This window comes from Dama dama, chromosome 9, assembly GCF_033118175.1.
Source record: "Dama dama isolate Ldn47 chromosome 9, ASM3311817v1, whole genome shotgun sequence".
NCBI classification, from domain to species: Eukaryota; Metazoa; Chordata; class Mammalia; order Artiodactyla; family Cervidae; genus Dama; species Dama dama.
The window spans coordinates 110,389,103-110,416,346 of NC_083689.1; the positions used below are offsets into that span (position 1 = coordinate 110,389,103).

Genomic DNA, 27,244 nt, shown 5'->3' on the forward strand with positions numbered 1-27,244 from the left:
CTGTAAGCTTAGTGCTCACCACGAAAAACATTCTAATAAGTTTTGATTTTTATATCTATTTGTGGTAAAGGTTGAATAATGGTCAAAGCTGCATCTATCCAGACAATGTAAGAAGAGAGGAGAGAAAAACAGCTAAGAGGAGATCAAGTCCTGGAACTCCAGACTCTCAATCTGCTGAGAGAGAAGAAATGAATGACTGTGTGCATAAGATATTGGTTAGAAGAAATCCAAATAATTTTCAGTATTGAATTAGCTTACAACAGTTTATTTTTAAAGAAAGTGTTCTCAGATTACCATATGCCAGTTCAGCAATTTTAACAGGAAAGAACAAAAATGGGAGCCACACTTAATTATTCAGCAGTCTGTAGTAACCCCTTTCATATGTTAATGCAAAAATGCTTCATGGGAATTTTCCCTGGAAACCAAAAGACTCAATAGCATGGAGTCCTAAATCTGAGCCCTTTCTGTTTGATCCCAGCTAGGTCCTGAAAGAGAAAAAAGGCTAGAAAAAAGGAATGATCGTGGCCCCGATCTGGTACTGAAGCTAGATACTGCTCCTTGCTTATCTGATTAAGGATGAAAAAGCCTTTGTGGACTGACACACAGACACCGAAGCTGAGTGCAGATCAAGTCACTCTGAGAAACGGGACTTCCTGTGAACAGAGAAAGCAAGCAACATGTTTCTTTTCTAGATGCTGTAAAGCCTTAGGTTAGTGAGTGTCAGTATGCAGCGCCCACTAACAAGTGAAAGATAGTAATGGAGCATGTAATGGGCACTGTTGCGGGTGTGGCTGCCTTTGTCTTTCTGTCTCATGGTACACCGCCCGCACGATGGTCCCACTGGTGGCTGTGTATGTGGCGTCTTTTCTCTCTTGTCTTTTGGGTAGACAGGATGCCGATGGTCCCACCGCAGGCCGTGCGTATGGAATTCCAGTGTGCCCTCCGTTCCAAGTGTCAGTATCACAGGGTACGTTTAGTTAAAGCTACTCATACTTGAGCTCTATCCCAGAGGTCTGAAAAATGTATCAAATGGATAGGTATATCTACAATGCTTTTTGCCCCACAGGATACCAGGCTGTCACTGGGAGGATTTTCCTCTGAGATTTTGAGATCAGGACAGTTTAGAACTATTTTTCCATTATAGCATCAGGACATATTTGGGTGTCATGATCAGTTTCCAGGTGTGACAAAAATAATGAAGTAGTATAGGCTGTGAATGACTTCTTTAATTGATAAATCAAAGTGAATCCAAGTTTGCTATCCTCATCTTTTAAATTTTGACATATTTTATGAAGGGGAATATGGATGAGTGTCATGATTTACCTACTATATTTATATCTGCATAAAAGAAGAAATTTAAGCATCCTTTATTTTCTATGACAGTTAAAATTCTTGCTGAATCTGGTACCAACTGGGTATCTGGGGGGAAAGTACTTAAAAGTTTTAGACAAAAATATCTTAGTTTTTTTTCCAGTTTGAGTCTCTTTTAGCTTAAAAGAATTTCTCTAGGATAAACATTCAGTGTAAATCCAGCTCTGTCTTGGAGCTGTTTCTCTGTCACTCGCTCTTCCTACAGTGGCTTCTGGGTTCAAGGGCTGCTGTCACCGTGGAGCGTGGCCCCTTCCGTGACCACAGGGCAGAGGTACACACGGCCACTGCCGGCGCTGACCGGGACGGGGAGGTGAGGGCGTGGCGGCTGCAGACGGCCGTGGAGCACATCAACACACCGTGGGCATGAATAGGATCAGACACTCAGAGGAGGACAGGACCACCCAGTGCTTGGATCACAGGCCCTTTCCACTGCATTCCGCGCACCCTGACAATCCTGGGGGCTGTTAGCAAGAGAGGGAGCGGTGCTGGATCCGCAGCATGGAATGTATGCACATCTGCCCAGTCAGTCAACGTGGGGCTTTATAGCTGAGCCATTCAGTCCAGAAGAGACTGGAGAGCACGCTGATGGTGCATAGAGGACGTACACATCACTGCATAGAAACGGACTCTGAGAAGGACTGAGCCGGTATGCTTCCATTGTTGATTTCTGGAAGCATCTGATCTCTTCAGGAAAACGACGCTCTGGGTTAAGATGTTAAGATGATTCCTCACCAAAGAAGGCAAATCCAGATTTATGCAATGAGAGAGAATACCGCCGTGGAGCAAAATCAACCGGGAGTTTTTCTACAGACCTTAAATCATTAAGATTTGTAGTATCTCATTCTTACTGTAGCCCTAGAGCTTTATGATGTTACTTTTAGGATCATTTAAAAGTCTTTTTTGTCTATAGCATGTTCTTTTCCTTTTTAGAGGAACTTTTTAGCATTTTTGAACAATTTTAACTGGGGTATCTGAAAGTCTTAATTATCTTGGAGAGATTGTCAAGGAGCTAAAGAGCATCCAGGTGTTCCCCTACTCAAAGCTATCCTCAGAAAGGTATTCAACCCCGAGATGGTACTTAAATGCTAGTATTTCCAGGAGCACTTTTTGTCTTAGTTATTTGTTTTTTGTTCTTTGACAGGTTACAAAGTCATAAGTGTCTTGAATATCTAAATTCTCAATTTTGTGTCTCATAGACGATCACCTAGTTTTAGGATCAAAGGGAGAATTCAGGCCTCTGAAAACACACAGTGTTCTGCCCTTCACTTCAAATGGTTTGGGGATTGTACCACCAAGTCATTGCTGTCCAACTGAAAGCAATATAAAATGAGAAATGAATTTTGCTGTTTTCATGCTTCCTTAGTAATTTGTAAAGTGCTTTGAAAACTACTGCCTTGATGGTGTGAAAATGACCAAAAAGAACAAAAGGGACATGGTGAATTTGTTCCAGTTCTGTTAGAACTTGAATGTCTATAGGATCTGGCTGATCCCCAGTCTGTAATAACCCAGGTGTTACCCTGATGGTCGGCAGTAATTAATAAACATAAGAAATGATCTTGAAGCTTCTATGGAGCGTAAGTAAAGTAGTACAGCTCTCATCCTAGTCTTCAAAAAAAGGTGAAGGACAAAAATAAACTCAAAATGGATTAAAGATCTAAATGTAAGACCAGAAACTATAAAACTCCTAGAGGAGAACATAGGCAAAACACTCTCCGACATAAATCACAGCAGGATCCTCTATGACCCACCTCCCAGAATATTGGAAATAAAAGCAAAAATAAACAAATGGGACCTAATGAAACTTAAAAACTTTTGCACAACAAAGGAAACTATAAGCAAGGTGAAAAGACAGCCTTCAGAATGGGAGAAAATAATAGCAAATGTAGAAACAGACAAAGGATTAATCTCGAAAACATATAAGCAACTCCTGTAGCTCAATTCCAGAAAAATAAATGACTCAATCAAAAAATGGGCCAAAGATCTAAACAGACATTTCTCCAAAGAAGACATACAGATGGCTAACAAACACATGAAAAGATGCTCAACATCACTCATTATCAGAGAAATGCAAATCAAAACCTCAATGAGGTACCATTACACGCCAGTCAGGATGGCTGCTATCCAAAAGTCTACAAGCAATAAATGCTGGAGAGGGTGTGGAGAAAAGGGAACCCTCTTACACTGTTAGTGGGAATGCAAACTAGTATAGCCGCTATGGAGAACAGTGTGGAGATTACTTAAAAAACTGGAAATAGAACTGCCATATGACCCAGCAATCCCACTTCTGGGCATACACACCGAGGAAACCAGATCTGAAAGAGACACATGCACCCCAGTGTTCATCGCAGCACTGTCTATAATAGCCAGGACATGGCTCTCTGTAACCTCCCCGGGGGAGCGGAGCAGCTGTGGGATGCCGCAGTGGGCTTAGACAGGCAGGGATTCCACCAGGGCTTTTATTACTTCTGTTTCTTGGAACAGTCCCTATTTATCCTGGGAGAGTGCAATCTGGAATAGGTAGTATAGTGACTCTTTGTAGCTCACAGTTTAGAAGTCACAGCTCTTGCCTGTATAGACTGGACGATCTGGGTCCTCAGCTCTGCTTGTGAGACAGGCACTCTCCACTCCACTGATGTTGATGACATGATTTGGCTGGCAGGAGGAGAAATGACTAACCAAACCCACTCTCATCTAAACAAAGCTGTTAAACCAGAGAGTTTTCCTTTGAGCCACTGATCTTTTATATTCAAACACTAGCACCATCCCTCATTTATTTATTCAATAAATTAATATATAGCAGGGGTTGGTAAGTAATGCTGGAGTTACTGACGGGTAAAAATAGACAGGCCATTTGCTATTATAGAGCTTATGTTCTGGGGGAAGAAGCAGGTAATTTACAACTAATGGTAACACAGATTTGTGTGAATTTATGAAGGGACTAGCGTGATGATCTCATGTGTGTATGTGAGCCTGCCTGTGTGCTAAGTCACTTCAGCCGTGGCTGACTCTGTGGCGTGGACTCTGCCAGGCTCCTCTGTCCATGGAACTCCCCAGGCGAGAGTCCTGGAGTGGGTAACCCTGCCTTCCTCCAGGGGTCTTCCGACCCAGGGATTGAACCCGAGTCTCCTGCGGCTCCTCCACTGCAGGCAGATTCTTTTTCCCTGAGCTACCGGGAAGCCCTGTGTATACGTGCATGTGCCTTCTTTTGGTGCAGTGACCTGGGAAAGCCTCTCCGTTGCTTTCTGAGTGAAGTGGGAGGGTCAAGGGGAGGAGGCCTGGAGCCTGGTCTGGAGGTCGAGTGGCCGATGTAGCAGGAAAACAACCTCCGCCCTCAAGGGTGAGTCCCCATCCCGAGCTGTGAGGCCTTGGGAAGGGGAGGTAGCTTTATTCTGAGCACAGTGGGGTGCCAGCATTTAAACTGGTGAGGGACATGACCTGATTTACATTTTAAAGATATCACTGGCTGCTGCATGCAGAGGGAGTGATTGGAGGCTAAAAATCAGAGCAGGGCTACTAGGTAGGCAGTATTACAATATTTGTAGCCTTTAAAGTAGAAAAGTCAGACCAGAATGGTGACATGGTATAATCGATTTCATGTGAAGAAGGGAGTGAGCAGATATTCTATCAAATGCTGCTGACAGAGTAAGACAAGATCAGAAAAGTAGTTAGTCTCCTTCAAAGAGACCTCTGGTCTCTCCTATAAAGGCAGGTGAAGCCAGATTGAATTTCACTGACAAATCTATGAGGAAAGGGAGGAGGACGTGGAGAAAGAATACAGAGAGGGCTAATGGAGAGGTTTTGTGCTAAGGGGAGCAGAGTTACACTTTGAAAGCAGGAAGGGGGGGTGAGGGATTGGGGAATGAGATGTTTTTAAAGATAAGACGTATTAAATGAGGGTGACCCCCGCCATGTATTCTTAATGCCAGGGAGAGATACAGAGATGAAATAGGAGAAACGTAAAAGTGAAAGTTGCTCAGTCGTGTCTGACTCTTTGCAACCCCATGGACTGTACAGTCCATGAAATTCTCTAGGCCAGAATACCGGAGTGGGTACCCCTTCCCTTCTCCAGAAAGAGGTATGTAAAGCCCTTTCTACTTTATGTATCATGTTCTTTTCCCATTTTTCTCTCCCTCTGTCAAATCTGTTTCTAAAGGAAGTCTGGCATCAGTCAAATCTTCTGTATAAGCTTTGTTCAGTTTGTTATCTCTCCCAGGAATATTTTAAGCCTGCTTCATTCACTGTAAAGTAAAAGCCTGTTGCCTGTGAAAGGGTTTCTAGCATCTGTGAGCAGGAAGGCTCATATTTTAGACTTTACGAATGAAGGAGAAGAGGTAGCCTCCCTTGAGAGAGCTGCTCTCTTCTGAACCTACCTGATGTACAGAGGCTTCAGGTTCTGAAAGACACATGTCTTTTTTCCTGGGCTGAGCTTCTAAGAGGCATTTTTTTTCTAGCCTAAATCCTGTTCCGATCCTCAGGCTCCTCCTCTGTTGGAAAGCTCCCCTTTCCTCCATTTCGTTCTCCCAAATGTTTCAGAGAATGCAGAGTAGGAGGCAGTCATCACAGAACTACCAAAATACATTGTTTCACAGTTCTCAAAACCAAGCTTATTTGAGCTTTGTTAGTTTGTCTTCTCATTCTGATTAGAGCCAGGTTGGCATTAGACTAGTCTCATTAAGTGTGGAATAGGAGACTGGCTCCTCTGCCACTCAGGTCTTCTTTCTGCCCCACCCCGCCACACCCGTGGCTCCTCACGGCCCCCACCACTGAGGCGTCGCTGCTGAGCCGTGACCTCCTCTGCGTTACTGCCCCTTCCCTTCTCCTCTGAGTCCAAAGTTGTGCTGAAATATCTTGGAGAAGAACATTCAAGACAAAAGACTATCAAGGACAAAGTGAAAAGGCTCAGAAGTGGAGACAATCTTTGATTCTTCAAAGATCAGTTTGATGATCAGCGAGCTACAGTAGATGGCTCAGTGGTAAAGAATCCGCCTGCAAGGCAGGAGATGCTGGAGACATGGGTTCCATCCCTGGGTTAGGAAGATCCTCTGGAGTGGGAAATGGCCACCTACTCCTATATTCTTGACTGGAGAACTCCATGGACAGAGGAGCCTGGTGGGCTACAGGCCACGGGATCGCACAGAGTCGACACGACTGGGCAACGGAGGACACACATGCGCCAGCGATAGTCCAAGGCGGTGAATGGTGTGTGAGTCCAGCTCCGAGCAGGACCATACTGTTACTTGCATCTTTCTAAACCCGATGCTCTCCAGTCTTCACCGTCTCAGTAAATGGCAATATCATTCCTCCCATTTCTTCAAGCAGAAAAGCAAGCAGTCACGCTTTACGCTAAGGTAGTCGTGAGATGCCCAGGTTTCTGTTAGATGAAGAAGATAAAGGAATAATCAGATCCGGCTAAAGTTCTGTAGGTATTGGAGAGAATAGCTTCATGTAGGAAAACCTCAATATTTTTATGTGTCTCACATTTGGTTTATGTGTGTTCAAGTAGCAGTTCTTGGCTTTCAGATCCTTGTAGGTTAAAACTGTCATACTTGAATTTAACAAAGCTCCTGTTGTCAAGTCATTTCACCAAGCATGTTATTGCCAACACATCCTTGTTGATATGTCTGAAAACAGGATGCTAAATTAAGCAGAAACTGTGCAGAAAAGAGTTGTGAAAAGTTAAAGATACTTTTCTGCTTATTTACCATTAATAATTTATATTTTGCCTCTTTTCACAAAGAATCTAAGGAGCACAGTTCTGTAGTTCACATCATGTTCTCTGGTCATTGTTTAAACCAAAAATGAGCCTAAAAAGTCAGAGAACTAACAGAGACAAAATAAGACTTACGATCTCCATCCCTGCAAAGAGAATGAGATGAAAGTGAGCATTTATATGGAGATGCTGCTTTACTTGACTGACTCCTAGAAGAAGCAGAGCAGGAGCCAGCTTGCCCAGAGTACTGGGAGTTCCCGAGTCTGGATCTCGACCCTGTCTGAGACGGCCAGAGGATCGAGGCCACGAGAGATATGGGGGTGCAATTACTCTCCTTTCCAGTTACTTCACCACCTGTGTCTCTATTCATTATTCTCACATGCAGAGACTGGTTTTCCTTTTTTTTTCCTACTTAATTCCTCAGTACTTTCTTCTTCATGTATTTTCAATTCTTCCTTCTTTTTTCCCTTAGCCTTCCACATCCCAGCGTAGGAGTGTATTTGCTGTGTGTCTCAGTGAAGGGCCCACGTCTGATCGACTGTTCGATGGTGGAGCCTTCTTCTCTGATGTTACTCTGGAACTGTACCTCTTACCCATTTCTCTCTCTCCCTCCATGGAGGCAGACAGCAAAGTTGGGATTTCTTTCAGAATTGAGGAATCTTGATTTCCATGGAGTTTTAAAACTGTACAAATGATTTTATGATGATGGAAAGATGTATTTCTTTGACTGTTTAAGGTAGTTCAGTTCAGTCATTCAGTCGTGTCTGGCTCTTTGCGGTCATCACATGGGGAGGCTAAAACATGACTTTACATGTGCCCAAGCCATCTAAGATTATCAGTGTCACATTGGCGGCTATTCAGCGGCACAAAGAGTGTAAATGGAAGAAAAGCTCTTTCTGATGGGCAGTAAAATACAGTAAATCAGGCAAGCAGCTCTGGTCCCATTGCAGTCAGTCTAATTTTCCTGTGACGGATTAAAACTGTGACTGGGCCAAACGCCTGTGGGCCTCCCAGACCCCTTGCACCTAGCTGTCTTCAGACCAGGCAGGGCTGTATGGCGTGCTGGCTGCTGACATCCGTAGGCCAGCCCGGACACACATTTCAAGCTTCTGACTCCTCCAGCCACTTCTAAGTTTGAATGAGATATGACACCTGATGAAAAGCAATATGGCATCGCAAGTGACTGTCCGAGACTACATATGGAACCCAGAGGTATACAAATTCAACACCTTGGGGCCAAAATTGGCCAGTGGGAAAGAGGAGGGAGTTCCTGGGCAGGTGAATCCCCTCTCTCCCCACCGTCCCCTGAACTGGAAGGCGTGGCGATGGTGTGTGGGTCCTCCGGGGAGGGGCTGTGTGCCAGCTGGGTGCGGCTGCTCCGTGACTTGTTCTTACGGCTCAGTGCAGCCGTAGCTGACGTACCTCGCTGCCCTTCCCTTTCTCCTCATGCTCGCTGCATTGGGGGTGCTCATTCCAAATAAAAACCTGAATGTTAATCCCCACCTTATGTTTGTTCTCTGGGAAGCTAAAGTTAGAATTTTCTTGTGTATTTAATTTTTGTGTATATGTGTAATGTGTATTTTTATCATTGAAAATTGTTAGCAATTAAAAACCATCATTCTCCAAGTTATTTTGTACATAGTGAAGGTATGTTTTATGGGTTTTCAGATGAAAAACTCAAGAGTGACCATGATTGGACAAAACTCCTATACAACAGTGTTGTTGTTGATTTGTTAAAGCCATCTGTGGATGCTTCTGAAAGATGCAAATTACAGTAGCTCTTGAAGCTAATTTCAAGCGGCAGTAATGACTGTTCATGTCGCTGCCCACATGACATGGGGCTTGCTTGACAGTTATGTTCTTGGAAAAATAGCACTTATTCTGAATGGCCGTGCCTGCACTCGGACCCTCTCCTAACCCGCCCGGGTGTTTTAAAGTCAGCTGTCTACTCCTGACCGCCAGGCAGGCTGTCTGCGGTGCGAGCGGGCGCTGCCCTCTGGCTCTGGTGTGCGGGCCGCTCACCGCGGGGGCCTCTCTACTTGCAGACCCCGGGCTCTGGGCGGCTGGCTCAGTGGTTGGGCCCGTGGGCTCCGCTGCCCCCCGCACCTGGGGCACGGGATGAGCCCGTACCCCCTGCGCTGGCACCAGGGAAGGCCCTGCCCAGGTGTTTGGAAGGGAAGGTCAGAAATGGGAAGGCAGCAATACCTTCTGGAGCAGGAGAAACACTGGGGAGGTGTCAGGCAAGGTGGCTGGCAGGACGCACCCCGGGTGACCTCCGCACCGCGACACCTTAGGGGGAACCACCCCCACAGTTCGGCTGTCTAGGGACCTCTAGACTTTGTTTCGAAAAGGTGACAAGTGACTCTCAGCTAATCTCCGTGGGAAAGATGTTCTGACCTGAGCCTTGCTCTGTCCTTGGCTTCTCAGCCGTTTGTCTCCTCTGTTGTCCCCTTCTCCCCTTCGGCCTCATTCCTGCTGGATTCCTCAGGTGCCATTGCCTTGGCTGCTAGTCCAGGTTTTGCCACGCAGTTTACTCTCTGTGGATTGATGACTGTAAATACCCCAGTTTTCTCTAGTTTCTTCTTTCTAAGATTCTTCCTGGCCTCCACTTGAGTCATGACCCGTGTTCAGTCTGGGCTTCAGCATTCAGGCGAGCAGGGAGGAGACGGCGTTCATATTTTTCTTTCAGTTCAATTATTACTGCAATTTTGTTTTTTTTCTAGTTTCTGCTTCCAGATGTGTAATGTTGAGGTTTCTGGAGTAGCGGTTCTCAAACTTGTGGGCTATAGGAGCCCTGTCTACTCTCTAACTCACTGAGAATCCCAAATAGCTACACGTTTGCTGACTCAGTGGTAAAGAATCCACCTGCTGTGCAGAAGACTCAGGAGATGCGGGTTCGATCCCTGGGTCAAGAAGATCCCCTGGAGGAGGAAATGACAACCCACTCCAGTACTCTTGCCTGGAAAATCCCATGGACGGAGGAGCCTGCTGGGCTACAGTCCATGGGGTCGCAAAGAGTCGGACAAGACAGCACAGCACACACACCTTTACTGTATTAGAGACTGAAGAATCTACAATAAGAGATTAAAGAATGTTGAGTGTTAATTAACTAAAGCTATAGTAGTAATAAATCCAGTTCTAGTATATTTGAACATAAATAATTACAGTGAAAAATAAGTTTATTTTCCAAAAGATAAAAATACTTAGAAGAGTGTCATTATTTTGTAAATCTCTTTATTATCTGGCTTAATAGAAGACAGTTTAATTCTCAACTGCTTCTGCCTTCAATTTGTTTTGTTTCAAGTATAGGAAAAAAAAAAATCTAGTCTCACCCAGATGCATTGTTGGAAAAGGGTCTTTTATATACCCTGAAAAGAGTCTTAGGGACCCAGAAGGGTCCTCCAATCATACTTTGAGAGCTACTAATCTTAAGTATAGTGGGAAAATAATTACCCTTTGCAAAATTAACTTTAAAGAAAATTAATTCTGAATTAAAAACAAACAACTACATCAGAAGAGTGTTATTCCAAATAATCTGATCTGCTATGAATATTTCCAGAGTTAAGATAATTTTCAAAGAACTAATTTTTGAAGGCATCCCGATATTTAATGTATTGACATAACATGATAAAACCACCACAGTATTGTAAAGTAATTAGCCTCCAATTAAAATAAATTAATTAAAATAAATAGATTTGCTTAAAATTCATATTGGTATTAAAAGATTTTACTATATCATGTGAAAAGAGTTAAAGGATATCTCTGATACTTATTTTAAATGGATCAAAATTATGAAAACAAGGAAGAAAACCTTGTATTACATGAACATTAAATGTGTAATAAGAAACATAGGTTCGACTGTTAACAAATCTTAGAGACACTCATGTTCTGAAATTTTTTTAAACATCACACAATAATGAAAAAAAATATATATATATATATTTGTATTAGTGAGGAAATTCAAGTTGTCCTATGGAGAAGATTGTGATTAAAAAAAAATGCATATTCACTGGATGAATCCTTCTTACATGAGACATCTGAGATAGTCAGACTCATGGAAGCAGAGAGCAGGCTTGTGCTTCCTAAAGGATGGCTGGGGAGGACATGGAGAGTTGCTGTTCAGTGGGCATCAAGTTATACAAGGTCAGAAAGGTCCAGAGAGCTACTGTACAGCACATTGCCTGTAGTTAACAGTAAGATACTGTTTGCTTAAAAATTTGTTAAGAGGGTAGATTTCACATTAAGTGTTCTTAACCTCCCCCCCCCCAACACACACACACACACAACAAAGGGACATGGGAAACTTTTGGAGGTGATGGATGTATTTATTACGTTGATTATGGTGATGGGAACTTGTGTCCAGACTCACCACATTGTATACATTGATTATGTGTGGGTTTTTGTATATCATTTATGCCTTAGCAAAGATAGAAAAAGTGTTACATTTTTAAAGTAATTAAAAAATTATTATGTGTATGGAGATTTTCCTCAATAGCATCTGCAGAGCTGAAATGGAGTGTGAGCCAGGAGCTCTTCGGAAGAAATCTGTCAGTGTCGGCCTGCTTTAGCAATGCCTCTCTCTGTCAGAGATCTCCCATCTGATGCAAGTAGAATGTCTTTTGTTCAATAGCAAATTTTCATGAAATAGGTGATTTGTTTCACTTGGTATGTGAACTCGTATAGCGTTTTCCTCTAACACCACGTCGCCCCCAAACCGTGTGGTCTACATGCCATGGGTCAGGCTCCCGGATGCCACCAGCGGCCCACACATCACACCAGCACCGCCCGTGCACACTCGAGCAAGTCTTTCTTCACTTTAACAATAGTGTGACTTTTAATGGCTAATAGCTTCAGAGCCTTTTAGAGTTAGCCCACTGTTTGAGTGATAGCAATGTTCTGACTCATAGAAAAATAATCCTCCACTGAACAATGAAATTTTTAAAACACAACTTGTTTACAGCTTATGGTCTTCTTCTTATGGCATTTTATAGAGGAGTTTTATGCCCAAAATTAGATTATAATCTTCCTCTGAAAAAGATCACTTTTATTTGTTTTTTCATATGCCTGGCATTGTTTAATATGAGCCTGAGCACATACAAAACTGTATTAAACCCTTACTATGTAGTATGCATTTATTACATATACATTCACGAGAGATCCTTGACTCCCCTGGTTCTAAGGAACATGTTTTCTTTTTGTCAAATGGCTCATATTTGTAAGCTTTCCTCTGCCTGAGATATTTGGAGAATGTGATAAAAGCTGTATACCCTCTTCCATCCCAGAAAACATAGGTCTGAGGAACTGTTTTATCCAAATCTGTACTCCAGGCTTCCATATCAACTAGAATCACTATTTCCTTAGACTCCTTTACTTTGCTTCAGCTTACATCACTGGTGGCATCAAGCAGCTCCAGATAGTGTCAGTGGAAGAGGAGATTTGGTAGCTCACACAGTAGGAAAGCTCAGAGCGCAGACTCGCCTGTGAGTGACTGAACCCAGGGGGTCACACAGTCAGCGGTGCTCACTCTTCCTCTCTAGCAGCGTCGGCTCCGTTTTCAGGGACGTGGTCTCCAAAGGGCATCAGTAACAGTCCCTGGTAGTGGCCGACTCCATCCTCTTTGTCTCTCCCAATTTGCGAGGAAAAGAGAATGCTTTGTTGATTATTTGAGTAAAATGTTGGGGGAGGCCTGGTTCTGATGGCTTGGGTCTGTTGATTCTCTGCCTCAGTCACTCTGGCTGCAGAGTGAGTCCTCTGACTGGTCGGGCTGGGTGATACGCTCACTTCCGTGGGAAACAAGCAGGTAAAGTGGCTGACAGCTCCAGTGTGTTTGAATCAAGCCTTTTAAAAGAAAGGAAGAGAAGGAGGAGGAATAGGTTGAGATAAACTTGTGCCTGAGTGGTGATAGGGATGACTTTTGACAGCAGAGGAAAGGGTCTGACGAGTTGTGACCCATATTTGTAGCTAGTTCCCTTCATGTCTGAAGCAGAGGGGAAAGACATGCAGCTGGGCAGGAAGGGAGGGAGGTAACATAAGAAAAAAGCTTAGAAATTCACCTGTGCCATTGACCTGATTCATCCAGTGGTTATTGCTGTTTCTGATTCTCTGCTACAATGAAGACATTTCTAAGGTGGGAGTATCCTTCAGTTTCTCTCATTTTGCCTTTTAGGTGGACAAAAAAATCGTAAGAACTGAGATAGGAGTTCTTCTTCGCCTCTCACATCCAAACATTGTAAGTGGTTTTTAGCCTACTATTTCAAATAATCTGCAAAGTTGCAGAATGAGATTTTTGTTCTTTACTGTCCATTCTGATGATAAGAAGGAGATTCTTTCACTGCCAGTAAGTAGCCACCTTGGCCTAATTCTTGTCCTTATCTGATCTTGTTTTTCAATTCTTTAACTGAATAAATCTTAAGAATAATACCCCTTGAAAGAGTTTCAAAATGGGCACACCCGCAATATATACCATTGTTATTTTCATGCATGAGGATAACTAAAATTGGAGAGCTTTTTTTCACTCTAATAAAACACAGGCTTTTTCCTTTTGTGTGCCTGTCTTATTAATATGCCATTGCTGAAAATGCCTGTGAAGAAAATGCATTGCTTTCCAAAGTCATTTGAGTCTCCTGTGAGAGAGTATTTGCTTCAGAAACAATGCAAAGATTCAAATAAATAATGTGCTTGAATAGAGAAAATAAAACGTGCTCGGAAGCTCTGCTCTTGGCTATGTCCAGATAAAGGCACTGAGGGAGAGGGCTGGGGGAAGCTTACTTGAGCCAATGAAGTGAAAAGAACAAAACCATTTTCCAGGCCACAACTTATTTTTATAAAGTGAGCCAGTTACTTAAAATATTTTACTCATTTCACTGAGAAATTTGTGGTGTCTCAGAGGATTACCAGCATGCTTCGGCTCAAGGCCAAGTGCTTACAAGTTGTTTATTAGTTAGCAATTCAGTTGTAAATATCAGAAAACTTGAATATGGTGGTCTAAACAAATATTTTTCTTATAAGAAATCAGAAGGTAGGCAGTTGTTAGCAACAGTTCAGCTCCTCAGTGATGTCATCCAAGACTCATCCATTGGTTCTCCCATCTTTTGTCCTTTTTCCTGATCCCAACTTGGGATCGAGCCCCCTGCATTGGAAGCATGGAGTCCCAACCACTGTGCTCTGTGTCCTTAGTCACTCAGTCGTGTCTGACTCTTTGTGACCCCGTGGACTGTAGCCCACCAGGCTCCTCTGTCCATGGGGATTCTCCAGGCAAGAATACTAGAGTGGGTTGTCATGCCCTCCTCTAGGGGATCTTCCCAACCCAGGGATCGAACCCAGGTCTTCCTCACTGCAGGTGGATTCTTACCAACTGAGCCACCAGGGAATCTATACTGGAGTGGGTAGCGTATCCCTTCTCCAGAGCATCTTCCCGACCCAGGAATCAAACCGGGGTCTCCTGCACTGCAGATGGGTTCTTTACCCGCTGAGCCGCCAGGGAGGCCCCTTAGTCACTGTACCACCGGGGGCTCCCGCTCTCCCGTCTTCAGGGCGCGGCTTTCGCCTCCTTGCTTCTCCCTCGCGGCCCCTGATACGGCTGCTCTACAGTCTAAACAAGTCTCCAGGTCTGTGTTCAAGACAGAAGGGAGAGGAAAGGTTTAACCAGCAGAGTCTGATAAAAAGAGTAAACGCTTTTCCAGAATTTCCAGTTGCAGAATTCTCTTCAGATTTTACTGGCCACAGCTGGTTACACAATCACCCTAAACTGCGTGAAGACTGGACAATTAAGGACCTGGGTTATCATAAATGGCTAAGACTAACCATAATCCATAATCTGAGACTAGGTACCTTGCTTTCCTAAACTGCAAACTCTGTTTGCAGTAGAGTAGGGAGAGAAGGGCTTTGGGTAAGCAATTGGCAAAATTTGCTGTATACAGTCATCATTTTTACATAATCTCTTATTTCTTTCAACAAGAAGTCAATATGAAATTTTCCTTAAATATATATATCAGTACTGGTCACTTGATTCTCAGAAGAAAATATCCAAAATTGGATGGATCATCTGAATATCATGAAAACCCTGTTATGATCAGTCAAATCACTATATCTGTTACTTTTCTGAGTATTCTTTTATGTACTAGCAACTCTTTATCTGTTAAGGGATTCCCTTTCTATGCTGATAGAATTTAACGTTCTGTCTCAGACCCCTAATTGAAGTCTTGTTCTGAGAGAAAGATACATTTGCATCTCTACCAATCATGATGGTTTCAAATGCTTTAGGAGGTTTTGTTTGCTTCTGGTTTGTTTTTTTAAAATTTGGTTGAAATTCAAACATTTGGATGATTTCGCAAAATTTAGGAAGTGCTTCTAGGGCAGATATCTTTAGCTATCAAAAGGAAAAATATAAAAGTTCAAAAGGATCTTTGAACAAATGAGGTGACTGATAAAGAAACAACTGGAGAGTGACAAATGACTGCCTGCTACTGGAATAAGGAACCTTTATTAACCATGATCCAATGCGTTGCTATCACAGACAGTGCTGTTGTAGCCATAGTTTTAATGATTTCCTAAAGATGAAAATAAAGAATTTGTGATTTTTTTATATCTTTTCCCAGATAAAACTTAAAGAGATATTTGAAACCCCTACAGAAATCAGTCTGGTCTTAGAACTCGTCACAGGAGGAGAGCTGTTTGACAGGTGAGTGGGTCCTAGAAATGTAACTACAGTACAGTTTTGCATCCAATCACCAAAAATAACTGAAGGGAAATTTCTCCTGAAATTCTTCATAATGACATGTTATACCAGTTGATAACTTCTACTAGGATAGTTCTTAAATATTTGATAAGATGTGGGTAAATGAAAATTTGGGATGCTTAGTGAATGAAAAAAACATTGTTCTATTTACTTTTGCAAACATCTACTTTCTAGATATAGAACAATTTCAAAAGTCTTACTAAATCTAAGCTCAACAGTAAGATTTAAGAGAATATTTTGTGAGAAAGTATTTGATGAAAATTATAGATAGTTAGGCGTGTATTAATAGTATTCTTTGTTATGATTCAAAGCTCATGAAAATCGATTCTCTCCAAATGATTGTTTCTAGGCCCACTTTCTTTTATAGGCTCTTTAAAGAGTTCCAAGTTGCAGAGAAAAATATGTTCTATTATATCCAATTATAGCCAATTTTAGTTGTCTGTTCATACATTCATCACTCAAGGCAGAGGTTTGAGGGTGGCAGGGAGCATGTACAGAAATCTGGTGGAGCATAACACAGACGCGTTATTTGTGCACGTTTTAAGTTTGTGCATGCTTTAAGTTTCCATAGCTCTCCCACCCTCCTCATCTCGGAATTCCCTGTTTGCCCTGATGTGATCTTGGAAGCTCTTTGCTGTACTGATCAGGGTAATTAAACAAAAATGAATCTGGAAGAAGACAAAGAAACTGAGTAGGCTTATATTAGAAATGTTAAGAAACTGCAGTTTCTGTGGTGTAAACATCTTATTGGTTGAAGAATGGGTGAAGAGATAAGTGGACCGAAGGCAGAAGAGAGGGTGAGGACCACTGATGTAGCATGAACGCCTGGAGCGCAGTAAATTCTCAGTAAACAGTTGCTGCAGGATGAGTACATGAGCAGCTGCTGCGGTGATGGCCTCTGAGGAGAAAGATGCCTAAGGCAAGCAGGTTTAGAATGTGCTGGAGAAAGGCATGCCCCCCATTCCCCCTCCCCAGCTCCACCCAGTTAAAGTTGCTGCCTCTTCAAGAGCTTGCAGAAGTCTTCAAACTTTTCACTGTTGTTGTTTAGTCACTAAGTCCTGTCCAACTCTTTGTGACCCCATGGACTGTAGCCCAGTAGGCTCCTCTGTCCTTGGGATTCTTCGGGCAAGAATACTGGAGTGGTTTTCCCTTTCCTTCTCCAGGGATCTTCCTGATGCAGGGATCGAACCATGTCTCCTGCATTGGCAGGCGGGTTCTTTACCACTGAATCACCTGGGAAGCTCCATTTCCAAAGGTCTGTCTGCTTTTAATGTTACACAGTGCAGATTTTGACCTTCAGATTGGAAGGAGCAAAATGGCCTTGATTGGAGCCACATATATATCTTCAACAGATACATAATTTTGTTCAGATGCATATTAAAGTTTCCTTAGAACAGGTTATGTGAATAACAAGATTTTTAAAATTGTAGCATTTAGACTGTGTTCATTCTTTACAGATAAATGAATCACCTGAGATACGTAAGCATAGGTAGCCTCCACATACACTTCTTGTGGGATTTGGTGTATAATCATTTGGACTCATGTTGTAAATCCTGACTCAGAGTGGTTTGCTTAACTTCTCTGAACCTCAGAACAAATCTGAAGCTGTTGTGTGATGCTAAGGAAGCTGGGACACTCTGATCCGCTGTAAGGACAGCTTTGTCTTAAAACCATCATGTTCCCTTGTGCTTAGTCAAGACTCTTCTGGACTAGTTCATTTGAATGTTGCCTAAATTTGTCCATAGTTGTCCTTTCTCAGTGCTTCGTTAGCTCACTCTTTCATGGACATATTCCTTCTTCAGGTACATTAATAGAGTCAAATTACAGTTAGATCCTGCTTGCTCTGGAGCTGTGAGGTCTCCCTAAGGAAGACTGACATATTTCCCTGCTAATCGTGGTCTACCAGAGAGAAACCTCCTGTTCTTTGTAAATAATTCCAGGACAGGAATTTTCACAATTAAGTAAATAGTATTTGCTATGTACCTTCTTACCTCTGTTTGTTTCAGTCATTTTGGAAATAGGGATCTCTCTTCCCCTTCTCCCCAGCCTTTCTGGGTCTCTTATCTTGTAGTCTAGTTGATTTTGATGGAATAGAATTAATTCAGCTATAGATAAGAATGAAAAACTAAATGTCAATAAATTTCATTTATAATGATAAATGAATGAAATATTCAGATTTAGCAGAGGACATCTAAAGAATGGCAGACAGCCAGTAAAGCACTCAACCAACTACTCTATAAACTCTTAGTGGTCTTAGATGATAGACTTTCCCCACCCCCCACCGAAAGTTGTCCACATGTCTGTTGCCATATCTGAGATGAATGTGGTTTCTCCATTAAATTACTTAATCCTACAGTTATCTTTAAATTTGGGTCAAACTGAAAATATATCCTGCATTATTATCCACTTATTGTTTTCTTTCCTGAGAGATCAAAATCATACTATGGTCTCTTTTTCCTGTACTTAGGTCAAAATCCAAATTTATTTAATTGTAATAACATAAATTCATTCCTGGTCTAATGATGACTCTAATAATATCTAATGATTGAGCTAATGGAGCAGTTGATGAAGAGATAATTATATTAGCCCATTGTAGTCAAATGGTATATGATTGTATTTTATTAGCAAAAGATCTATGTTGCTGATAAAAACCTAAACCTGATAAGTACAAGTGAAATCTGCTGTTTCATGTAGCATATGAATAGTAAATTGCATGGGGCAATGGATTACAGGTTTTGGAATAAAATCAGTGATATTTTGTGCCCAAGGAAATTTCCCCCAAAAATCTGCACAAAATTACAATATCATGAAATAAAGAAATCTCCAGAACATTTTCTTTTCCATCTTTCTCAATCTAGTTACAATTCTTATAAATTTATTGAACTTTTCAAGTGGATAAGGTATGAGATTGCTTAAGAGTAAATTTCCATTTTTTTTCCCAGAAAATGATTGTATTATAAAGCAACTAATTCAGCAGTATCCTTCTGCTCTTCTAATTAAATTTTTTTAATGTTTTTTTGTTTTCTTTTCCCAATTTTTGTCTAACTCTAGTATCAGAATATCTTGTGAATTTTTAAATTTGTCTTTTTTCTGCTTTCTCCTTGTGTTTTTGCTTGCCAGGCTATGCTTGTTCACATGCCAAATATTATGTATAAAAGGTTTTAGAATTTGAGGCTTTAAATGCTGTTGCCTCAAAAAAGCAAATTTTATTTTGCTTCAGTAGGCAGTTAAGGTAAAGAACAGATCACTTTAATCTAATCAGGCATTGGACTGATTCAAAGCTGAGTTTCCTGAAAGCAAATCTATTTCTTGTCAACTCTTACTCATAGGTTTTGCCCTTTAAGGGTCCCAGTTGAAGCCAGGGGATTTTTGCCAAGGAGCCCCTTCCTTGGCAGATCCTAAATGCCAGCTTCTGTTCCCTCGACTGTGTAAGGTGGCCTGTCAGCTGCTGATTTTTAATTCCTTTAAAGAAAAAGCATAAGCATCAGATATCAGGTTGCTTTTCTGTGTTTTTCTTCTCTTCTAGAGCTTGGCTCCTAAAGCCTTCACTTCCTTGGTAGCTCTGTGGTGTCTTCAAGTATACTTTGTATTTTATTTAGCTTGTTTTCATTGTTCTTAGCTGTAGGCTTGTCCACCGCACCACTACTGAGAGCAAAAATTCAGTACATATAGTTTGAAAAGTCCTTTCACAGCCAGCAGTGTGTCTTCCTCTTTTATGCTAACCCTTTGGGACAAGCAGGATGAAAAGCACTGTCCCACTCCACAGATGTGGAACCTGAGGATGGTAGATGATCTTCCCCAGATAGGCAGTCAGTCTGTCTTCTGGTCCAGCTCTTCCTCCCCATATGGCCTCATTGTCTTTCTTTTTAAATCCAGTTAGCCCCTTTCAGATTATTTACAAGAGAATAAACTGCTGTTTGTTTTGTTTATGAAGAATCCCTGATGTATTGCTTGAAAAGTGAAAGTGAAGTTGTTCAGTCGTGTCCGACTCTTTGCAACCCTGTGGACTGTAGCCCACCAGGCTCCTCCATCCATGGGACTTCCCAGGCAAGAATACTGGAGCGGGTTGCCATTTCCTTCTCAGGGGCTCTTCCCAAACCAGGGATCCAACCTGGGTCTCCCGCACTGCAGGCAGACGCTTTACCATCTGAGCCACGGGGAAGCCACTTGGCCTTGTATTGCTCGGTCCTGTGCAAAAAAGTCTTTAAGTCACTCAGTCATCTTTCAGGCTTTCTAAGGCATTGTTATTCTCATTTTTTTTAAGACCACAAACTGTAGAAATTGATAGGTCATACAGTCAGGCCTGAAACTCACATCTGTCTGACTACAACTTGTTTTTCATTTCCCCAAACTGAAAATATTCTCTTGCAAGAAAATAATCAGTTGTGAATATGCAGGAGAAGTAGTGGCTATATTTGGGGATTATGCATTTAGCTCATTAATTACCTGACAGAGTCCCTGGTATTTCAGTCCTGATGGTCATTTCTGCTTCAGCATTCCTGGGTCTCTGCTCTTGGTGGAAATAAATGGAATTGTCAGGACACTGTCATTAGGAAAAAATCCTAGAAATGGACAATAGGGCTTTTCTCCAGTGTTCATGGAGTTGTGTCATGGTTGGTTTTATGGTTAACCAAACTCAGAACACATCTGAATTTGTGAAGACTAATGTTGAAATGAAGAAATGTAAAATCTTACTGTCTGAAAGGATAATTAGTCACTATAATGAGAGCCGTTTTTGAGTGCCTTTTGGGGTCCTGGCAGTGGCAAAGCATTTTACTAACCATGATCTCATTTAATTCTCAACAGCAACACATATACAACGTAGGCCTTGATATATATATCTATGTTGCAGACCAGATAACTGAGGATCAGAGAGGTCTATTAACCACCATTAGGTCACTCAGTTTACAGTGGATCTAATAACAACAGCAATAATTAAATGGAACTAAACTCTAGTATGTCAGATTCCAATGTATATGATTCTTCTAACATACCACACTGCTGCTATGTAAGCAAATGCCAATATTCTTAATATTTAAAAATGAAACTTCAAATTAGTGACATAACATTTTATTCTGCTTAAGTGTGGCTTAACTTAAGCATGAATGTGTGCATATATGTGTAAATATAAATACATCTTCTCTTTATGCAGTTTTATCTGGCTACATATAAACAAAACGTTCTTTGATTTGGAGTAGATTAAAGTCTGCTTTTTCAGAAGCTTGACTATAAAGGGAAAAATAAATGAGGCAGTAGAAAGAGACATAGGATAAATGGAGGCTTAGTTACTGTTTTAAACTGGCATGCTGGTAACACATTAATTTGCTGATGGGAAGGAGCCTGCTGGATAGGGAAGCAGGAGAGATCTGAGAGGGACTTTTATTTGGAACAACATCCCAGAGAAGACCCTGAGGGAATAAGATCTAGAGTCACATAAAAGGGTTGTTTTAGAAAAAGTTTCTCTCTTCCTCAGAAGCATAAAGAGTCAAGCTGCAGAAGGGTCAAAGGACCTAGAATAGTCACAACAGAAAGGAAAAGGAACAAAGTTAGAGGACTTACTGTTGGGTTGGGGTTGTAATTCTAGCCTGCTTACACGCTAACACATTAGGCTGGTGAGCGCTGGGAAGAGACGTGGGACACCTGATCGGAGCCCCTGGGCAGCGCAGCAGGCTCAGATGGGTGCCGGCAGGCGGAGGAGCGTACGTTCCCGGAGAGGATGTGACACGAGTGTCCATAGCAGAAAATGAAGAAGGAAAGTGCACCGAGGAATACCGTTCACCCACGAAAAGCTCAATTCAATCTGCAGTGTTTGTTTCATATATACTGTGTATGTCTCTCTTCCCGTTGCTTCTGGCCTTTTGAGCCCTCACATTCTCTGCCATTGCAGTAGACTCCTACTGGTATTAGTTTCACTTTCGTCCATCCATCAATGTTTAAAGCACAGATTTGGTCACAGCTTAGCCAGGAAGGCTACTTACTACTTTTAGTTCAAGTAAGTGCTTTTAAACATGACCAAACAAACCCCTTATAGTCTGGCCTCATCCTGCTATATCAGATTCACTACCCACTTTATTCTCTTCTCAATCCATTGGGTCACAAAGAGTCAGACACAACTAAGTGACTCACACACACACACACACCCCACCTTGTTAACCAGAGGAATTTTTCGTCCTTCTCAAGGAGCTCACAGTCTAGAATAGGGAAAATAAAACTAATAGGGATCCAAATATTATTTGTAATACTACCATCACCTCCAAAAATGTGTATTGGAGCTTATAGAGACAACCATACTGTCACAAGTTTTAAAAAAACAAAGGAGAGCAAAGATAAGAATCAGTAGTACAGAGAAAACCTATCACAAAGTACTTTGCATTTACTATGGACTGGTCACAAATTTGGCTGTAAGGATTCATAAATGCTATAACTGGGGCATAAACACAGTCCATTGGTTACAAATTAAAGGGATCTTCTATGCCAGAAATGACTTCAGGGAGCTTTATTAAGAGCTTTATTTATTAATAAAGCTTTATTAAGCTTTATTAAGGCTTTATTAAGCCTTTTGAGCTGAATCTTAAGTAGGAAATAGGAAATCAGCAGGTGAAGGGCAGGGAGATGGGAGACGCATGTCCAATGCAGAACATGCTGGGTGGGGCTCCATCTTGGAAGCTATTCTGATAGAAAGCAAAGCAGTCACTGTATCCGTCAGATGGATGATTGAATAAACTCTATGCTGTTGGCCAACTTATATACCTTTGGGTCAGGCTTTTCACTTTCACCTTGGCCAGCGCCCACAGTGACCATGGTCCCCTCCCTCTCTCCCTGGCTTACAGGTTTAACAGGTGCTGGCAGTGCCCTGTGACACTGTTTATTTAAGCGTATGAATTTAGTACTCTTTGGGAGAGTTCATAGAAAAAGCAACAATATAGACAAAGATACCGTGAATGAAATAAGAAAAAGCGTGAATGAAGCTTAGGAGTGGTGGATTTACACAAGGTACAGCAGAATTCATTTAAGTGTAATTCTGTGTGTAGCGGCATGATTTATCCTGGCAGCCCTCAGAACTTAATTTCGGAAGCATGTTACTTGGGGCTTTTTACCCTGTGTGTTTGATCCTTCAGTGCACATCCTACCAGGCCAGTGTGTTTCCCACATAAACCTACAGTCATCTAATAGCATCTCCATTTAAGAAAAAGCTGCCATTGGTGGGGAGAGCAGTTGGGCTCCTAGTCTTTGTGCCAGGAAGTCTGAGGGCCTCAGGATCTGATCAGATTAGAGCTTTTCAGCTGCGTTGCCTGTGCTAACTGCTGGGCGGGAGATAAGCTCAATTCAATCTGCAGCGATTAAGGTGACAGGAGCAAATGTACAGAAGTCATATTTAAAGCAGATCCATAGAGAGAAAGAGGCATCGCCTGTGTTTTCTCATCCTGCGTTTAAAATGATGAGAAGATCAACAGCCCTGGTCCTGGGGAAGAAGAGCACGTGGGCCAGGAGCAAACAGTGGACTTGGAGACACTAAGGAGGGAGGCCCGCGGGGGCTGTGGGGTGGGGCAGCCTCAGCGTGAGGGGCCCGCGGGGGCCGTGGGGCGCGGCCTGGGAGCCGGGGGTGACATGGTGCCCCCTTTCCAGGGGTCCCGGTGCCCAGGCCCGTTGGTGGCTGGGAGCTCCATAGAAACTGGGACCCCAGGCAGCCTTTTGGGTTGGCGTTGTGATTAAAATCCTAGGAGAGATTTTATGTTTAGCAGTTTCTGATGGGACAACAGGAAATTGTGCAGCATAGATATAAATTACTTGGTCCTGGACCTTTGAAAATGATCTGAAGTCTAGTATATTTTGTTTAAAGCTATAAACTCTTCCTACTGTTGTGTAGGTAACAAATCATGGTAGTATTTGCATTGCCTGTGACTTTGTCATTCATTGAAATCACAGATATTGTTGTATCACATTAGTTGTTCCAGAGATCTCAAAACAGTGTTTATGCTCATCAGTTTTTTGAAGCTGTGAGTTATTAAGATATGTCACTGGACCTTGTTATCTAATTCAGTAAGTCTTATTATTCTACCACATATCCAAAACGTATTTGACAAGCATAATTCATTATAATTAGTTTCCTTTGTAACCCCACGTATTTTAAGTACATTTTTAAAAACATTCTAAAAACAGGCCAGTAGGCGCTCCCAGACTGCTGGAGGAGCTGCGGCACACCGATCTCTGTTCTGTGGTTTGTGCCAGGCAGTTCATTTACACAGGCCAGCCTGGCCAGTGCTTAACCAGTGCGTCTGAAACCATGTTTTGAGGTTGGTGGTGGTTCAGTCGCTTAGTCGTGTCTGACTCTTGCGACCCCATGGACTGGGAACCTACCAGGCTCCCCTGTCCATGGGATCCTCCAGCTAAGAGTACTGGAGTGGGTTGCCATTTCCTTCTCCAGAGGATCTTCCTGACCCAGGAATCAAACCTGCATCTCCTGTGTTGCAGGCAGATTCTTTACTGACTGAGCTACAAGTGAAGCCCTTATTTTGAGGTTAGTGCCAGAAAGCTATCTTATACTTTTGCACTATTTCAGAGTTATTTTTATAATGGCATTCAGTTGTTTTTTGAGCATCTAGTTATCTGGACCTCTTGTCTAATAGCACATGGTTATAATGAGGTATCAAAGTTCTGATTAAAACTAGAGTTAGGCTCTCTTGTGTAGCTTCTAAGGATTGTTTCTTCATCAACAGTATTTTGTAGTGCTGTTTTATAAGAGGCACTAAAGAAACTGGATGAAAAATAGACCTCATATAAGAGGACTCATAAAATTCATTTTTAATGAATTTGTGATCTCTTATTTTTATGATATATCTTTATTTTGGATATTAATTTTCTCAGTTATCATTTGTTACATAAGTAAATTAATATTTTGTGAAAACAATATGCCACTAATTACTCATATGATCTTTGTTGTTGTTCAGTCACTAAGTCATGTCCGACTCTTTGCGACCCCATGGACTGCAGCACACCAGGCCTCCCTGTCCCTCACTGTCTCCTGGAGTTTTCCCAGGTTCATATCCATCGAATCAGTGATACTATCCAACCATCTCATCCTCTGCCACCCTCTTCTCCTTTTGCCTTCAGTCTTTCCCAGCATCAGGGTCTTTTTGAATGAGTCAGTTCTTCGCATCAGGTGGCCGAAGTATTGGAGCTTCAGCTTCAGCATTAGTCCTTCCAATGAATATTCAGGACTGATTTCCTTTAGGATGGACTGGTTGGATCTTCTTGCAGTCCAAGAGACTCCCAAGAATCTTCTCCAATACCACAGTTCAAAAACATCAATTCTTTGGCGTTCAGCCTTCTTTATGGTCCAACTCTCACATCTGTAAATGTATTCTCATATCCGTGCATCAAAAAAATATAAATACACCATTCTATTTTGAATAGCTCATTTGTGTCCAACTCTTTGCAACCCCATGGAGTGTGGCCCACCAGACTCCTCTGTCCATGGAATTCTCCAGGCAAGAATACTGGGGTGGGCTGCCATTCCCTTCTCCATGGGATCTTCCCGACTCAGGGATTGAACCCAGGCCTCCTGCATTGCAAGCAGATTCATCATCTGAGCCAACAGGGAAGCCCTGAATAGCTCAGTTTCCCAGATTGCTAAGTGAAGCAAAATTTATATATTTCTGTCTAGTAATTGGGCTTCCCTAGTGACTCAGTGGTAAAGAATCCGCCAGCAATGCAAGGGATTTGGATTCGATCCTGGATTGGGAAGATACCCTGGAGGAAATGGCAACCCGCTCCAGTATTCTTGCCTGGAGAATCCTATGGACAGTGGAGCCTGGTGAGCTACAGTCTGCGGGATCACAAAGAGTCAGACACAACTGAGCAACTGAGCACAGTAAATTTTTAACTGTATTTACATTGTTTGGTTTCTTGGGCATTTTCTTTTGAAATTGCAACTGAATTTTTGGTAAGAATTGTTATTGTTGCTTCATGAAACAAGTGCTCTATTTGCTGAATTGAGTCACTTTTGTCAGTGCATTTTGTTAGTGCAAGAGTTGCCCATTGCTCAGTGAGGCCAGACAAACCAAAATGTCAGAGTTTGGAGCAGAGAAAGGTTTATTGCAGGGCCATGCAGGAGACAGGTGGCTCATGTTCTAAGGAAGCCCCAAGCTTGAGTTCCCTGAAGGGATTTGGCAAGGCATTTTTAAAAGCCAGGTGAGGGATCACAGGCTTTGTGATCAGCTCTGCACAGTTCTCCAGTTGGCAGATAATTGAGGTCACAGGGCAGCATCACAGGGGTTAACACATGCCCGGGCTTATGCGCTCACGGTCATCAGGTAGTTAACATCTTCCATTTGGTAGTGAGAGGCTTCACATCAGTAAAGCAACTCAGGGAGCATGCCTCAGATGCTGCTGCCTTTCTCAGAGAGGACTCCACAGAGGGTGTGGGGAGGGCCTGTCCTCGGAAGGCAGCTTAGGGCCCTGCTCCATTACATTTTGATTTGTTCAAAATACACGTCTAGAAAGATCCTTGTTACTATAATATCTAGAAACTGCATGACTGAGCTTGTTCCTAAAAGGGGCAGTAATGTTTCTGTCCATCGCATTTTCCTTTGGGAAGCGTGTGTATGGCTGGTCTCCCTCTGGATCTGCGGACAGTTGCTTGCAGCGGCTGAGTATCCCTTCCCGGTCCAGTGCTTTTTTTTTTTTTTGCATGATAAGGAACATAGGCAAATGTCCACAGTATGAAATTTTTCTGGCATCCATTTACTTAGCAATTAACACTGATTCTACAAATATTTTTTGACTGCCTACTATGAACAGCTTTGCAGGAAGGCTCCATGGGTGATCAAAGCAACAGTCTAGTGAGAAGGCTAAGAATTTTGCCACAATACCCAACAGAAGACATTGACCAAACACGTCTACTATAGTCATGCTACAGAGAAAAAGACTGCAGGGTTTCACCTCCGTTTGCTTGGTCACCAGTATATTCACCCACAGCCTTATCTCAGTCACAAACGTGCATTTGCAGCTTGAGAAGTTCCTCGCTGTTGCTCTTCCCGGTCAGTCACGAATGGCCTCGGTCATAGCTCAACTTATTAAATATTTAAAATTGAGTGAGTTTCAGAAACTTGTCCCTGTGACATTCTGATGAACCGATCAAGTGAGAACAAACTTTCTTTTAGCAGAAGGCGCCTGGAAGAGAAGCAGTTGGGTTTTTATAGCAGAGCCTAGTTATGGTACCCAGAGTTCACGGCGGGGTTGGGGGGAGGCACCTGCGTTTGTGCTCCTGCCCTATGTCTGCTCTCCAGGTGTTTGTGACGACAAGAGTTAATACCTCTCTTGGCTGTACAGACCTTAGTAGAACATTGTTTATGGTGATGTATGTATTAGTACTTTCTCCGTTACGCACGGTCTCCTCGGGCAGGGCCCAGTTCTTGCTCGTTTTT

General features: G+C 42.3%; 1 protein-coding gene across 2 annotated transcripts in view; it reads left to right on the forward strand.

Annotated features, from left to right (window-relative positions):
* The window catches only part of CAMK4 (calcium/calmodulin dependent protein kinase IV), a 251,198-nt gene that overhangs the window by 137,362 nt on the left and 86,592 nt on the right, over positions 1–27,244 (forward strand). For both annotated transcript variants that reach the window (XM_061152135.1, XM_061152136.1), the window contains 2 exons: positions 13,248–13,310; positions 15,679–15,761. In XM_061152135.1, coding sequence (XP_061008118.1) covers positions 13,248–13,310; positions 15,679–15,761 — 146 coding nt within the window. The remainder of the gene's footprint in view (positions 1–13,247; positions 13,311–15,678; positions 15,762–27,244) is intronic.